This window comes from Pelecanus crispus, chromosome 1, assembly GCF_030463565.1.
Source record: "Pelecanus crispus isolate bPelCri1 chromosome 1, bPelCri1.pri, whole genome shotgun sequence".
NCBI classification, from domain to species: domain Eukaryota; kingdom Metazoa; phylum Chordata; class Aves; order Pelecaniformes; family Pelecanidae; genus Pelecanus; species Pelecanus crispus.
Genome location: NC_134643.1, coordinates 849,429 through 865,575, shown reverse-complemented (window position 1 = coordinate 865,575; position 16,147 = coordinate 849,429). Strand labels below are relative to the sequence as shown.

The window sequence follows — 16,147 nt, the reverse complement described above, 5'->3', positions numbered from 1 at the left end:
ACGCACGGCAGGAGGGACCAGTCCCCGCAGACACCGCTCCCCGCTGAAACCCTAAATCCCATCCACCACATCTTCTCTGACAGGCCTTCCCACCTGGGAAGGCTGTAATCTTCAATGCAGAGGACTCCTGTCCCTTCCAGTCCTTTGTTACTCTCAAACCAGTGAAGCTCTTCTCACGCCTAACCTAACCTGCCTTGCTGCAGCTTAAATCTGACTTTTCATCTGAGGAGATGAGGCCACAGACCAAAGAACCCTCCTCTCCGCAGGGCTCACGCGGTAGTGGAAGCGTGTTGGGTTGCTGACTGGCCACACCGGCAGACGAGAGCTGGCGGACCGTCGGGAACGGGGAGAGGCGACCACGGTGGCAATCCTCTGCTGCAGGGAAGCTCCCCCACCTGCTCCCCTGCAGAGTGAGGGCCGAGACCTCTCCCAGCTGGAAGATGCTGCTGCTCCAGCAAATGCCCCGCTCCCCACAGCCTCCCTTCCCTGCCCAGGGTGCTCCCAACCTGAGATCTCATCCTCGTTGTCCTCCAGGAAGTGCTGGCTGCTCCGCTGCTCCCACGCAGGCGGCGTGTATTTCCTTCGTGATATGTGCGGGCGGCTCATCGTTTTCTTGGCATTTTTCATCAGGTTTTTGGAGAGCGTCCTGGAACGAGAGAAGAGGTTGAGGCCGGCTGACACCACCTCCCCGCACATGCGCGACCACAGCCCAGCGCGGCCAGAAGAGCAGCCCCTGAAGGGTTAGAGACACCAACGCTCAGTCACCCCGAGAGCAAAGCAGAGACAGGAGCATCCCTCACCACCGGCTACAGGCGTGGGGTCAAAGTCGCTGTCACCACAGGAGGGGAGGTGTCACCTGCTAGCTTCCTGCCAGGGAGGAGCTGGTTCCTCAGCTGTAGGAGGGTGCCAAGCCGGAGGCAGAGCCTACAGCGTTTCCCTTCCCCTGAGGGAACCTGGCTGCCCGGGGAGGCTGGATGGGGCAGCCAGACCGAGCAGGCGCCCCAGCCTCCCGACCCGAGGGGACGCCGGCCTCCTCCCGGACCCTCCTGGGGCAACCCCCGGTATCAGCACAGGCTGGGGGATGGAGGGATGGAGAGCAGCCCTGCCGAGAAGGACTTGGGGGTGCTGGGGGATGAAAAGCTGGACATGAGCTGGCAATGTGCGCTGGCAGCCCAGAAAGCCAACCCCACCCTGGGCTGCATCCCCAGCAGCGGGGCCAGCGGGGCGAGGGAGGGGATTCTGCCCCTCTGCCCCGCTCTGGGCAGACCCCCCTGCAGCCCTGCGCCCAGCTCGGGGCCCTCAGCACAGGGACACGGAGCTGCTGGAGCGGGGCCAGAGGAGCCCACAGAAATGCCCCGAGGGCCGGAGCCCCTCTGCTGCGGGGCCAGGCTGGGGGGGCTGGGGGTGCTCAGCCTGGAGAGGAGGGGGCTGCGGGGAGGCCTGAGTGCGGCCTGGCAGTGCTGAGAGGGGCTGCAGGAAGGGGGGGGCGAGCTTTAGCAAGGCCTGTTGGGACAGGACAGGGAGTAATGGATTTAAACTCAAGAAGGAGAGATTTCGACTGGATATAAGGGAGAAATTGTTTACAGTGAGGGTGGTGAGGCACTGGCACAGGTTGCCCAGAGAGGCGGTGGAGGCCCCATCCCTGGGAACATCCCAGGCCAGGCTGGACGGGGCTGTGAGCACCCTGGGCTGGTTAAAGCTGTCCCTGGCACTGCAGGGGCTGGGCTGGGGGGGCTCTGAAGGGCCCTGCCCACCCAAAGCATTCCATGATTCGATGGTTCTAACGCCATCACCTCTGCGCCGGAGCTCGCCCGGGCAGCCATCTGGCTCGTCCCCAGAGGAGGTGGGCTCCCGCTCATGGCAGGGGCGAGGGGATGTGCCACAGGGCCGCTGCCAGCCCGGCCCAGCCCCAGGGCTGCTCCCCCCGGGGCAGAGGGGAGGCAGCTCGCGGAGGGTGTCCTGCTCCGTGCCACGTAAGGGCCGGGGAGAGCGCAGCTGGGCTCGGACGCTCCCGAGGGCAGCCCGGGGAAAGGGAGACCTTCCCAAACCCGTGGGTGATTAGGCTGCGTGGTCAGAACAGGCTCCGCAGGACGGAGCTCCAGAAAGCAGGAATTCCTGAAGGCAGGAACGGCCTGCCCACACGCAGGACCTCGCGCTCATCACCGTCCTGGCGAGCCCCTGGGCTCAAAGGGGAACAAATAAAGGAGATGCGGGATATACATCAGCCGGGGAAGGGGCCACGTCCAACTCGGGGTAACAGCTACGCTGATGCAAAGATTTCTAGAAATCCACCTCATTAAGACGGGGGCAAAAGCGAGACTGAGGGGTGCCTTGTTTTGCTTTGCACAGCAGACAGTGAGGGAATCCAACTGCTCCCTACGATCGCCAAGGGAGGGAAAGCCTTAGGACTGAGGAAGAGCGCTGTCCTGAGAACAAATGCTCAGGTATGGAGGCTTGGAATGGGAGGGCTTTCTAACCGGAGGAACGAGACTTGCAGATAGTGTGGGGCACTGGAAGCAGACTTGGAGGCGGGTGACAAAGCACATCTCGCAAGTTCAGACAGACTTCTGAGACCGTGCCCAGGCCCGGAGCTGAGCCCGGCAGCTCTAGAGGTCTCCGGATGTTAGTGGTGCAGGCACAGCTCCCCCAGCACGTCCTGGGATCCAGCAGACTGCATGGAGCACCGGGACGAACGACCGACGGCCACTGGAGGCCACGGTGCTGCGACGGTGAGAGCGCGCACCCCAAACCTGAACGTCAGACCGGCCGCCTGGAAAAGGGCATTCCCCAAGTGACAAGCCCACAGCCCGGGTCGCATGCAGAGTGGGTGAGAAGAAACCCTGGGAGCAGTGAAGGCTGCAGCCTGAGCCAATGCCACCTCGCAAGCTCCCGCCCAGGGTGAAGGCATCTTACGTGGTTGAATGGCCAAGGTGCCCAAGGGACATGACCCCCACTGTCAGGCCCTGGAACATATCGGTCACCTGCTGGGAGCTGAGTCACAAACACACGGGAGAGACGCTTAGACTCCAGGGCACACCAAGCGCGAACACAGCAGCAACCAGACCCCAGCGCTACAGCATTGCTCAGCCTCGCCACCGAGCGCAGGAGCAGGGTCTGGCCGCAGGTCAGCACCACGCACAGAGCTTTGCCGCTGCCCCGCAGCGCTCCCCGTCCTCCGGCACAGCAGAGATCGCTCTCTCGTGCCCAGTGGAACCTCTCCTGTGAGACTTCTCCTCGAAGCTTGCGCTGGGCAATGGGGCAGGGAACGCCACAGAAGCAAACACCCCGCTTCCCGAGTTTGAGCAGCCCTCTGCGTGGGGTTAGGAGACTGCTGCCGGACGCGCGGCACGTCCCCTCCCAAAGGCAAGTGGAGAACCTGTGCAAGGAGAGGTCTGAGCAAGGTAGGCTCAGGGACCCTGACCGCCAGCGCAGGAGGCTGTGCCCCAGCTCTTCTCGAGGGACCCCTGCTCAACGGCTCTCTGCGGGTGGACCGGAGGAGGGAGAGGAGAAGCCCTGCAGTGCCTGAAAGGGTCAAGCGCATCCCACGTGCTGTTCTCCCCACGGCACGGGTACCTGAGCGAGGGGTTCTTCTCCTTGGCCTTGGGCTGTATGGCTTGCTTGGGTGACTGGCCCACGGTGAAGGCGAAGGTGCCACGCACGTGCTGAGGGTAGCGCAGCTTGTGCAGGTGCTTCCTGAAGACCTCGGCGCTGTCTGAAGCCACCTCCTCATCGAAGGCAATCTTCAGCAACTGCAGGGACAGCAGAGAGCAGGCTGAAGGGTCGGTCACGGTGTGCTCAGTACGGCTGGGCCAGGGCACTGGGAAGGGCTCTTCCCACAGGCTCTTCCCACAGCACAGGGCAGAGCTCAGATCCCAGGCGGGAGCAGGGACTGCAATGGGCACAGGCCAGGCTGGCTGTCCCTCCATGCCAGTTATGCTGTCCCATGCTCCTTCCTCCTGGAGACCGCTCCGTACCCGCGCTGCTGCTCCTGTGATGTCCCCAGTGCCCAGTCACTGCAGCTCTGAGCGTGCAAGACAGGGAGGAAGGAGCAGATGGCATGGTTTAGGGGCTCTCCTCCCAGCATTGCTCTACCTCCACAAGCCTCTCTGTCCTGGTTTCGGCTGGGATGGAGTTAATTTTCTCCCTAGCAGCTGGCACAGTGCTGTGGTTTGGATTTAGGATGAGAGTAATGCTGATAACGCACTGATGGTTGAGTTGTTGCTGAGCAGTGCTGACACCAGGCAAGGGCTTTTCAGCTTCCCCTGCTCTGCGGGGGGCACAAGGAGCTGGGAGGGGGCACAGCCAGAAGAGTTGATCCCAACTGACCAAAGGGCTATTCCATACCATACGGCGTCATGGGCAGTATAGAAACTGGGGGGGTTGGCCGGGGAGCAGCGATCGCTGCTCGGGAACTGGCTGGGCATCGGTCGGCGGGTGGGGAGCAATTGCATTGGGCAGCACTTGCTTTGGATATTGTTATTATTATTATTATCATTATTATATTGTTATTATTATAATTACCATTTTACTTTATTTCAATTATTAAACTGTTCTTATCTGAACCCAGAAGTTTTCTCACTCTCACTCCTCCGATTCTCTCCCCATCCCATCGGGGCAGGGGCAGTGAGCGAGCGGCTGCGTGGTGCTGAGTTGCTGGCTGGGGCTGAACCACGACACTCTCAGAGATGTAAAATGCCAAATAACTACTCGCACTGTGGCATCTCTCCCTGCTGTACTTCCCTCCCAAAAACCTGCTACAAGGTTTTGCAGACACCACCTCCCGAGGTGCCGAGTGGCGAGGTCTCACACCTTCTCAGGGCTCCAGCAGACACGGGAGCAGTTGGAGAGGAGCCTCCAGCTAATGAGCAAGAAGTTGCTGCTGCATAAAACAGGACCGCAACTGGAGCCACCTCCCCTACGAGGACAGGCTGGGACAGCTGGGGCTGTTCAGCCCGGGAAAGGGAAGGCTCCAGGGAGACCTTAGAGCGGCCTTTCAGTACTTAAAGGGGGCCCATAGGAAGGATGGGGACGGACTCTTTATCAGGGAATGTAGTGATAGGACGAGGGGTAATGGTTTTAAACTGAAAGATGGTAGACTTAGATTAGATATTAGGAAGGAATTCTTTGTGAGAAGAAGAAATTCCACTGTGAGGGTAGAGAGACAGTGGAACAGGCTGCCCAGGGAAGCACCTGATGTCCCCTCCCTGGAAGTGTTCAAGACCAGGTTGGACGGGGCTTTGAGCCACCTGATCTGGTGGGAGATGTCCCTGCCCACAGCAGGGGACTTGGGCTGTGTCCTGGTTTCGGCTGGGATAGAGTTCATTTTCTTCCTAGTAGCTGGCATAGTGCTGTGGTTTGGATTTAGTGTGAGAATAATGCTGATAACACGCTGATGGTTTAGTTGTTGCTCAGTGCTGCTTATGCCAGTCAAGGACCTTGCAGCTTCCCATGCTCTGCCAGGGGCACAAGGAGCTGGGAGGGGGCACAGCCAGAATAGTTGATCCAAACTGGCCCAAAGGGCTGTTCCATACCATACGGCGTCATGGGCAGTATGGAAACTGGGGGGGTTGGCTGGGGAGCAGCGATCGCTGCTCGGGAACTGGCTGGGCATCGGTCGGCGGGTGGGGAGCAATTGCATTGGGCATCACTTGCTTTGGATATCATTATTATTATTATCATTATTATACTGTTACTATTATCATTACTATTTTACTTTATGTCAATTATTAAACTGTTCTTATCTGAACCCAGAAGTTTTCTCACTCTTACTCCTCCGATTCTTCCCCCCATCCCATCGGGGTAGGGGGAGTGAGCAAGCGGCTGCGTGGTGCTGAGTTGCTGGCTGGGGCTAAACCACAACAGGCTGGATAACCTTTAGGGTCCCTTCCCACCCAAACCATTCTATGAGCGGCTGAGGGAGCTGGGGGTGTTCAGCCTGGAGAAGAGGAGGCTGAGGGGAGACCTGATCGCTCTCTGCAACTGCCTGAAAGGAGGTTGTAGTGAGGTGGGTGTTGGTCTCTTCTCCCATGTAGTTAGCGATAGGACGAGAGGGAATGGGCTCAAGCTGCGCCAGGGGAGGTTTAGGTTGGATATTGGGAGAAATTTCTTCACGGAAAGAGTGGCCAAGCACTGGGACAGGCTGCCCAGAGAGGGGGGGGGGAGTCCCCAGCCCTGGAGGGGTTCAAAACACGGGCAGAGGTGGCACTGGGGGCCATGGTTTAGTGGGCATGGGGGTGTTGGGGTGACGGTTGGGCTAATGATCTTAGAGATCCTTTCCAACCTTAGCGATTCCTAGTTTTTACTTTCATTAAAAATGATCCAGCCACCAAGCCAGGAGGTGTGGGGTTGCTACCCTACCCTTAATTGGTTTGGTGGTGGCCTTGGCAGTGTTAGGTTAATGGTTGGACTGGGTGATCTTAAAGGTCTTTTCCAACCTAAACGATTCCATGATTCTATGACTCTATGGACCACAGCCTGCTCCCTACTCTGCAAGGGGGCCTCCAGCTCCATCCCTTCAGGTGCACTGTCACCTGCTAGAGGTTGTCGTTGGTCCCCTCACGACAACTACCCCCAAACCACGTCAGCCCGGGCTACAAGTGCCTCGTCCCAAGGGATGGTGCCAGCCACGGCCACGAACCTGCAATGCGCTCCTCAGCTGAGGCAGTGCGGTGCAAAGGGGCAGCCCACAGCCCCACGCCGTCTCACCTGGAATGTGCATGAGCGCAGCTGCAAGCCCTCCTGGATGAACTGATCCCCTTGGGCCTGGATACTGATCTTCTTCTCTTTGGTCAGCGAGGCGATGGGGAAGGATCGGATCACCACCTGCTCCCCCGCTGGGCGCAAGCATGGGAAGAGGTTAGCCACATCCACTGCCTCAGCCCGGCACAAGGCCGGGCTGCACTGGACCACCCTCGGTGGCCATCACCACACAGACCCCCGTAGGATAAGGCAGCCAGAAACAGGTTAGACATACTACAGCCAGCCCACGGCGACTTGTAGGTGATGCCTAGGATGGGCACGGGTAATTTATCATCTACCAAAGGTGGAGAGCAAGAGCAACCGCCCCTTTTGTAGAGCAACCACCAAGCTTGTGGTGGTTGCAGCAACCCCTAGCAAGGCCTGGTGCTGGCCGGTCGCTCACCCAAGGCGAGCACCGGAGGCCCTCATCATCAGCTCCTGCAGCAAGATGAGCTGCAGCCACTGCTCCAGGAGAGCTACCAGCCACCCCTTCCCCAGGCATCACCAACCCCTGAAGACAGAGGACGTGGTGCACACAAGACCCTTACCCAGGGGGTCCGTAGGAGTGCCTTTGAAGATGATGCGGTAAGTGGTGAGGAAGATGGCTCCTTCTGCGGGAAGGAGAGGTGGACCACCAATATTCCCTCCAGCAGCTTCGTCCCGTCCATCAGGCATGAGGCACACACGGAGCCCCTCCATCACGCGCTCCTCACCCACCAACAGGTTGGGGCACAGCAGCTTTGGCTACGGGGATGTGCAATAGGAAGTTCAGGCCCACGTAGCCCTCGGAAGGGGGCTTGTTAGCCCCACCCAGCACCAGAACCTTCCCCCCAAGTGCAGTGGGCCAGGTCCCTACCTTCTGGATGGGAGGAAGCCTCTTGCTCTCCCTGTGCACGGCATCCAGTGTCTCTATGTGCATCTGCACAATATCTGCGGACAAACGTGAAGTTAAGAGACTGCAAACCGAGTCCTGTCCTACACACCACCCATCAGGCTGCCAACGTGCCCTGCAGCGCTGCGCGTGCCTTCGCTTGGCCTTCCCACTGCTTCTCGCAGCACCGTCTCTTGAGCAGACCCCCGAGCTGGTCGGAAGAATTCCCAGCGAGACCATGCGGCCGCCCGCTCCCCAGCACCGCTGCAACGCCTATTACCAGGGATCATGACGTGCAGCCCCTTGAGGTGCTCGTTGGTGACTCCGCTCTCCGTGCAGACTTTGTCCACAAAGCGGTTGATGAATCGCACCACATAGTTGGCCACGTCGGAACTCTCTGCATCCTCAAATCCGCTTTCCGTGTCATAGCTCTCAGCCACGCTGCCAGCGATGCTGCCGTACAGGAGTAGGGAAGGGTTAACCCAGAACGTCTCTCCTCTGCTGCAGCCCATGCCGGGCAGAGCCCAAGGGAGTTTCTACTCTCAATATGAACCCAGGAGAGATTCTGCTCTTGATATGAAACAGCCCTGGGCACTGCAACCTGCATCAATCCTGACGGCAGCTGAACGACCTAGATGCCCCAGGTACCGCACCAAGGAGCTCCCGTCCCCAGTTCAGGTTGCTCTGGTGTCCCCGCAGCGCGGCCCCGCCAAGCTTCCCAGCCCTGCTCACCTGTTGGTGACGAAGCTGTTGCTGACACTCTCCACATCCCCCAGCCCGGAGCTGCGTAGCAGGCGGTTCTTGCTGGTGTCGAGAGGCAGCAGCAGGTAGCTCATGCGGTTGGCGTAGTGGATGGCCTGGCTGAAAACGGTGCTCTCCTCCTTCTGGATCAGCTCCTGCTGTTTCTCTCGGCTCATGGTGGGCCAGAGCCTCAGCTGCTCCGACGCTATCTCCAGGGCAGACTTGGCTTCCTGCGGCCCCTCCGTGCTCTCCTGAAGGAGTTGGAAGGAGATGTCAGTCGTCTGCACAGGCAGGAGACCTGCCACAGCCTTCAGAACCCCACTGTTCCCACGGGAATCTCCCAGAACCAGGATGCAGTCCCTCAGGCTGGTTCAGCGTCCTTATCAGCCCGTGGACCTTTGCGGAGAGCTGCTCCTGCGCAGCGGCTCTCCAGGGACACCGGCACTGCTGTCACCTCCTCACCTCATCCGTGTGGTTCTCCTCGTTGTTGTCCAGGTACAAGGCTCGGATGTGGTTCTGCACGTCGCAGTAGAACATGGCCTCCCAGAACTGGATGTTGGTCCATACCACATGCTCCTGCACGCAGCTGTAGGCAAACTGCGTGATGCCCGGGCTCAGTTTCTGAGGAAGTAGAAGGTGGAAGAGTTTCATGCAAACATGGCCTTTGTGCCAAGCTCTCCTCTCCAGGCAATCCTTGCTCCAGCCTGTTGCCGGGACAGGCAACGCACCCTGGGGCTGGCAGGAGGGACGCTTGCATCAGAGCTCCTCCAAGCATTCCTTGCAAGCTCTTCTCAGATTTGCCCAGCACCCACCCAGAGCCTCGCAGGGCCTCACGCTACAGGTGCTTTACGGGAGGCAGAATTTTTGGTCAGAGCACTTCAGAGTGCTCTCTTCAGAGCAGCCCCAGGTTCTGAGCGCCCTTCCCGCAGGTGTTCCCAGCCATCTGGGGAGCCCTGGGCCCAGAGACCGGCGCAGCCAGCCTGGCCAACCGTGCCAGTGGTGGGAAGCTACTGAACAGGACCCTCTACTCTGAGAAGCACCGAGGGGACAATGTGCGCTCAGCCCGGCTGCCGCACTGGCTCTCAGTCCTTCAGCCTGCCAGCCTCTGCGGCCCCCCAAGGAGTTCCGAGTCTGCGAGGGCTGTGTGAGAGGGTCAGGATACCACAGATACTCACTCGGCAGAAAGCGGTGACCAGTGGCAAGAGAGCGGCTGCAATCCCGTGCTCATCCATGGCAGTGCAGTCCTGGGGAAGGTTACAAGAGGATTCACTGCCAGCCCCCCCAGACCTACTCCGACCCCTGCACCACGCTGTCTCCTGCAAGGGGAGACAAGCTCCTTCCGAAGACACGCGCTCTCCCGGAGCTCTCCTACCTGCAAACAGCAGTTCATCATGCGGATTACGAAATCAAACTGCTGGTGATCCAGCACTGCCCGGTTCTGCTGCACATGCAGGTTCAGCTCCTGGGTCAGGCAATGCCTGGCTGCTCGGCCCTTCATGGCACGCAGCACAGCAGGGAATAACTGCGGAGGAAAGAAGAAGTCATGGAGTAGAAAGACGGGGCCCAGCGGAGCTCTGGTCAGACGGCGAGTTCAAGGGCAGCCCACGAGGAGGTGCAGGAGGGGCTGCACATTCTGACTGTGTTGGCTGACACCAGGGTGTTCACAGTTTGTCCGCGGACGTGGAGGCAAACCAGAGCAAAATCCCACGCCTGGCCCGCTGGAGCGCAGCTCCAGGGAGGTCCCTGCTCAGCAAGGCAGGGGAGGACCCCAGCCCGGTTATCTGCAGGGGACAGACCCCGGGGGGCACTGGGAGATGCAGAAATAGCGCGAAGCTGACGCAGTGGAGCCATCAGCCAAAAGCCCAGGGACACAGCAAGGGGGAACAAGCGCTGAGAAAACATGTGAACGTATGGGAACAGAGCTGTCAGCAAAGATCTGGACATGGGCAGGGAATGTCTGCCACGGAGGAGAGGCAGAGCAACCCCCGCCGCCTCCCCTCAACCACGGGCTCCTCAGGAGCCACTCTCACCTTTTTGGCTTCTAACATCTTGTTCTCAAAGACATAGGAGATGCAGTTCCTGACCACCTCCAGGCGACGGGCGCTGTTGGCCAGGGCATTGCCATTACGCTCCATGATGGCAGCTGGGGAGAGAATCGCCCCTTAGTTCAGTCAGGGCAGGGCTTTCACCCCTGGGTAGGGCGAGATGGGTGCCCCCTCCCCTGCTCGGCATGGGCAAGGCTCTAGGCTCCAAGAGCTCACGAGGGAAGAACACTGCGGGGTCTTTGGCCGTCCCCTCATGCTGGCTGATACGCTCCAGGGAGCTCTAAGCAGCCCGAGGGGCGGAAGCTAATGGGGACAGTGCCGCTGCTTCTCCAAAACAGCAGCGCTACCCGTGTTTTGCTCACGAGGGACCCTCGGATGTGCCGTAGTGTGACAGGCAGCCAGCTATGCCACGGTAAAGCTCCTCCTGAGCAGGGTTTCTCACCGCAGGGAAAGGCCCTCTGCGCACACGTACCGATGGGCGGTCCCGATGGCACCATGCATTTCTTCTCTGCCTTCACAGCAGGAGGGGCCGTCTGCAGCTTGGCAGTGGCCTGGTCGATGATCCACTGCACCGTCCCCTCATCCAAACGGGGAAAAGGCTTCTGGTGGAGGCGCAGGTGACAGCCTTCCGTGGGCTTCTGCACCTTGTGCATGGTCACTGCGGGGTACGGGTTCTCCTGGCACAGCAAAGGCAGTTTGTTTTCAGGCATGCGGTCATCACACTTCCTCTCCCAGGGCAGGAGCCCCAGCGAGGCATCCTTCAGCAACCTCTGCTGCTCTGAGGCCAAACGCTCTCCCGGTCGCTACCTACAACCCCCAGAAACCTGCAGCCCTGAGGGCAGGCTGTCGGGCAATGGTGTTGGCACGCTCTGCTCCCAGGAGCCGCAAGGACACCTCGCTTTGGCCCTGAACACAGCAGCGAGCAAAGCACCATCCAGGAGCCCCGTCCTGAGACGGCCGACGGCCCCACAGGCGCTGCTCTGCTTTCAGAAGGACCCTTTGCTGGCCTGCCCCAGGTCAGACGACAAGCGCAGCGGCTGCTCCGGAGCAAAGGCACGGAGTGCCTGACGCCCAGGCCACCTGAAAACGAGGAATCCCACTCCTGGGAGCAGCTCACGCCAGGCCAGACACTTCTGGGCCCATCAGCAGGTGCCCCTGCCACACGTGACAGCGCAGGGTGGGACAGGATCGTGCACCGCGAGCACCAGTTCCAGCAAGAGCTTACGGAGGAAGAGCAGAGTGGCCGGGGCTGCGACCCAGGCTCTCCCTGCCCCGCACCCCGCTCTGACCAGGTTCCCCCTCCTGCGCCCGGGCCTCCAGGACTCACGTTTTTGTACAGTTTCTCCGCCAGCTCCTTGATGTGCCGCAGTATTTTCTGCTTGTTCCCCTCTTCTGCACGCATGCGCTTCACTTCATAAGCCACAAGCTGGGAGAAGGAGAGGCAGGTGAGAGGAGCAGCGGGACCCGGCCACCCTTCCCACACCCCGGCTCCGTCCCCCAGCGCAGCGCTGCAGCCGGAGTGTCACGGCAGATCCCCGGCTCAGTCCCTCGAGGGCAGGGAGAGCCGAGCAGAGCAAGGACGCATCAATGGCCAGGCAGGGGGGTGCTGCTCCCAAACTGCCGCTTACCTCATCAAACACGTCGATCGAGCGGTACGGGGCCCCCCGCTCGGTCACGAAGCCAGCGAAGGCCATGCCCTCCAGCACCTTGGTGAGGAAGTCATCCTCCATCAGTCCCCTCTGCCCAAGGAAGGCTGCCTGGAAAAGGGGAGAGCGCGCACCGTCAGCAGCACCCTCCAGGCATCGGTCATGCCGGCTGACGTGGCAGCGTGGGTGACGCTGTCACCGCAGCGAAGGACAGGCGCCCGTGCAGCAGCAGGACCACGCCATCTCCTTCCCTGTCCCACGCGGGCGCAGGGACAGGGTTTGCACAGAAACCTGTGCCTCTGGCTCGCGGCAGCGAGAGGCACGTTTGCGGCAGGACACGCTTGGCGGCAAGCGAAGAGCACCAGCATCAGCCCCAGCGCGCGCAGGGACACGGCAGCCGCAGGCTCCTTCTGGCAGCTGCGACGAGGACCTCGTCCTGAACAAGGCTCGTTCACCCCACCTCTTCCCCAAACGTGGCTTTGAAGGAGCCTCTCACCAGCGCCACGAAGGCGTTACCTAAAATTGATGCTGCTGTAGAATGTCCATTGTAAAGCCCTGCCCTATCTATGCCTTGGTCGGTTCATGGATCGCTAATGACAAATTGTCCGGGAACAGGACACAAGGCCATGTGTTCTTCTCTTGACTAGTAAACCACCAAGAGTACGCAGTTACTGAGGATCTGCCAAGAAAGAAAGTAGGGGAAAGGTAATGCTGGCACGGGGGAGATTGCGACTGCCACCTCAATTAAAAACCAGAGAGACTACCCCCCACTCTCCTTGAGCGTGTGTTCAAGTTAAAAAAGTTAAAGTTAAAAAATCATACTGTACCTTTAAATTTAAGCAAAGAAGATATGAACCCGTGAGAGACAAGTGTGCTTAGCTACTTTAATGATTATGTAGTAGGTAGGTGTGGGGTGTTAACTGTAACGTATAAAAGTTAGAGAAAACTTTGGCAGGTGTGCTAGTGTTGTGGAATTACCACCTAGCACCCACCTCTGCGCAGAAATGAAACAAAACGATCTCTCGTCTCAGCGTGTGAAGGTTGGCTTCTTGCACGCCGGGTGAGCGAGCCCTGTTTGGGACAACAAAGGGAGCCCGAAGCACCAGGTTCCCCGTGTCGGCAGAAAGCCCTCAGGACTCTCCCCTCGGCAGCCGAGCTGGGGAGCTCGCCCCACGTGAGAACTGCCAGCCACAGCACACCACGTGCCTGCAGGAGCAGCCGGCAGGAACAGCTTTTGCTCTCCAAACACCCTCGCCCGCTCGCCGCACGCCGACTGAGTGGGGCAGGGCGAGGGTGCTACGGCAGGGACCGCTCACCCACACCCTGACGACGCTGCGGACCTCCGGACCGCCGTGCCACCTACGCTCGCCCTCCTCACCGCTCTGCGGCGGGGCTGCACCAGCCCCTTTCCACGGGAAGGAGCCGAGAGGCGCAGGGCTCGGTGCTGGAGCCACGGGCACTGCACCAGCACACGGACTGCCGAGTCCCGTGAACCCGCTGTGAGAGGCACAGGTGTTGCTGTGACCAAAGCAGCTAAATAAGTGAATTGGGCCCCTCGCTACAAGGACATTGGGGTGCTGGGGTGTGTCCAGAGAAGGGCAGCGGAGCTGGGGCAGGGTCTGGAGCACAGGGCTGGTGGGGAGCGGCTGAGGGAGCTGGGGGTGTTCAGCCTGGAGAAGAGGAGGTGAGGGGAGACCTGATCGCTCTGCAGCTCCTGGCAGGAGGGGGCAGGGAGGGGGGTCGGGCTCTTCTCCCAAGGAACAGCGATGGGACGAGAGGGAATGGGCTCAAGCTGCGCCAGGGGAGGTTTAGGTTGGATATTGGGAGAAATTTCTTCATGGCAAGAGTGGCCAAGCACTGGACCAGGCTGCCCAGAGAGGTGGGGGAGTCCCCAGCCCTGGAGGGGTTCAAAACACGGGCAGAGGTGGCACTGGGGGCCATGGTTTAGTGGGCATGGGGGTGTTGGGGTGACGGCTGGGCTGATGATCTTAGAGATCCTTCCCAACCTCAGTGATTCCCAGTTTTACTGTCATTATAAATAATGCAGCCCCCAAGGCAGGCAAGATGAAATGATGACTCTGCCCTTGATGGGTTTGGTGGTGGCCTTGGCAGTGTTGGGTCAATGGTTGGGCTGGGGGATCTTGAAGGGCTTTGCCAACCTCAGTGATTCCATGATTCGATGCTTCAGGTTATTTTGCACTGCATACTGTTGCTGCACAGAATGACTTTATGAAATGGAAGTTCATTATACTTTGTCCATTTTATAGCAGTTTTATGAAAGGGCGTTTTCTCATATTTACTGCATGTTTATGATTTTATGGAACTACTGAATCCTTGCCGGGCACCTGCCAGGAATCTTTATTGAGCATAAAAATATAGCTCAAAACCCTCATGAACACGCTGCTGACTTTCAAATGTCAGAGAGCAGAGCACATTTTACGGCGCAGAGCAGCGCTGGTGACGCACGAGCCCAGGCCGTGCACGGCGTGTGCATGCTCACACGCACTGGCCTGGCAAGCTTTTGCGGGTACGAGGTGCTGCCTGCCTCGACCCCGCGGCGGGCTGGGCAGAGCGGAAGGTGCAGGCAGCAGGAAGGCTCCTGCCTGCCTGTCCTCAGCGGCCTCGGCTGCGGACTGCGTGACGTGGCCACGCCAAGCTGCAACACTCGAGTCTGTCTACTTCACACGCCAGGACGGGATGTCACCCAAAGGGACCTGGGCAAGCTGGAGAGGTGGGCCGGTGTGACCCTCATGAGGTTCAACAAGGCCAAGTGCAAGGTCCTGCACCTGGGACGGGGCAACCCCCGGTATCAGCACAGGCTGGGGGATGGAGGGATGGAGAGCAGCCCTGCCGAGAAGGACTTGGGGGTGCTGGGGGATGAAAAGCTGGACACGAGCCGGCAATGTGCGCTGGCAGCCCAGAAAGCCAACCCCACCCTGGGCTGCATCCCCAGCAGCGGGGCCAGCGGGGCGAGGGAGGGGATTCTGCCCCTCTGCTCCGCTCTGGGCAGACCCCCCTGCAGCCCTGCGCCCAGCTCGGGGCCCTCGGCACAGGACACGGAGCTGCTGGAGCGGGGCCAGAGGAGCCCACAGAAATGCCCCGAGGGCCGGAGACCCTCTGCTGCGGGGCCAGGCTGGGGGGCTGGGGGTGCTCAGCCTGGAGAGGAGGGGGCTGCGGGGAGGCCTGAGTGCGGCCTGGCAGTGCTGAGAGGGGCTGCAGGAAGGGGGGGGCAAGCTTTAGCAAGGCCTGTTGGGACAGGACAAGGAGTAATGGATTTAAACTAAAGAAGGAGAGATTTCGACTGGATATAAGGGAGAAATTGTTTACAGTGAGGGTGGTGAGGCACTGGCCCAGGTTGCCCAGAGAGGCGGTGGAGGCCCCATCCCTGGGAACATCCCAGGCCAGGCTGGACGGGGCTCTGAGCACCCTGGGCTGGTTAAAGCTGTCCCTGGCACTGCAGGGGCTGGGCTGGGTGGGCTCTGAAGGGCCCTGCCCACCCAAAGCATTCCATGATTCTATACTCTCTCTCCCCAAGTGTTGCCTTCTCCTGCGTTAGGTCTCCTCCATGGATGCCCAAACACTCCAAGCTCTTCCCTGCTCTCCCTGCCCTGCCAGCCTTTCTGGCGCAGCTAACACTCCAGAACCGCCGGGGAAGCCAGGTCCTGCCTCCTCCCCCTCCCCAGATCTTAAGAAAATCCCCAGCTCCAGGCCAGGACGTGAGGGTCACCTTCTGTGAGCCTCAAAGGCTGCTTGACACCAGGCACATGGGACGCCAGCTGCCGCGCATCTGACCACACACGGGCATAAACAGGGAAGCGCTGTCTGACCCCCAGGACCTTGGGACGGCCAAGGACAAACAAGGGATGCAGGTGGACTCGGGAGTGATGTAGGAGAGGTCTCTTGCTGGAAACACAGAACCGTCTTCTAGGTACAGCTGTATTTGTGCAAACCTCTTCACAGGTCAACTCATCCCAACCTGGGCCCAACCCAAAGTTGGAAAAGAGTTGTTCCGTAGGACGGTTTGAAAAAAAATCATTCTGCCACGTGGACGGGAGGCCGCAGAGCAGACGGAGCAGTCACTGCAGAAACACGTTCCCCGTCCTCCC

The 16,147-nt window shown here is 59.9% G+C and overlaps 1 protein-coding gene across 1 annotated transcript in view; it reads right to left on the bottom strand.

Annotated features, from left to right (window-relative positions):
• SBF1 (SET binding factor 1) overlaps positions 1-16,147 on the bottom strand; it is a 102,655-nt gene that overhangs the window by 8,713 nt on the left and 77,795 nt on the right. The window contains exons 12-25 of the mRNA XM_075726609.1: positions 12,024-12,152; positions 11,723-11,821; positions 10,868-11,072; positions 10,381-10,493; positions 9,723-9,872; positions 9,526-9,594; positions 8,813-8,971; positions 8,342-8,601; positions 7,890-8,062; positions 7,595-7,668; positions 7,287-7,482; positions 6,706-6,833; positions 3,574-3,749; positions 507-646 (exon numbers count right to left, since the gene is read on the bottom strand). Coding sequence (XP_075582724.1) covers positions 507-646; positions 3,574-3,749; positions 6,706-6,833; positions 7,287-7,482; positions 7,595-7,668; positions 7,890-8,062; positions 8,342-8,601; positions 8,813-8,971; positions 9,526-9,594; positions 9,723-9,872; positions 10,381-10,493; positions 10,868-11,072; positions 11,723-11,821; positions 12,024-12,152 — 2,071 coding nt within the window. The remainder of the gene's footprint in view (positions 1-506; positions 647-3,573; positions 3,750-6,705; positions 6,834-7,286; positions 7,483-7,594; positions 7,669-7,889; positions 8,063-8,341; positions 8,602-8,812; positions 8,972-9,525; positions 9,595-9,722; positions 9,873-10,380; positions 10,494-10,867; positions 11,073-11,722; positions 11,822-12,023; positions 12,153-16,147) is intronic.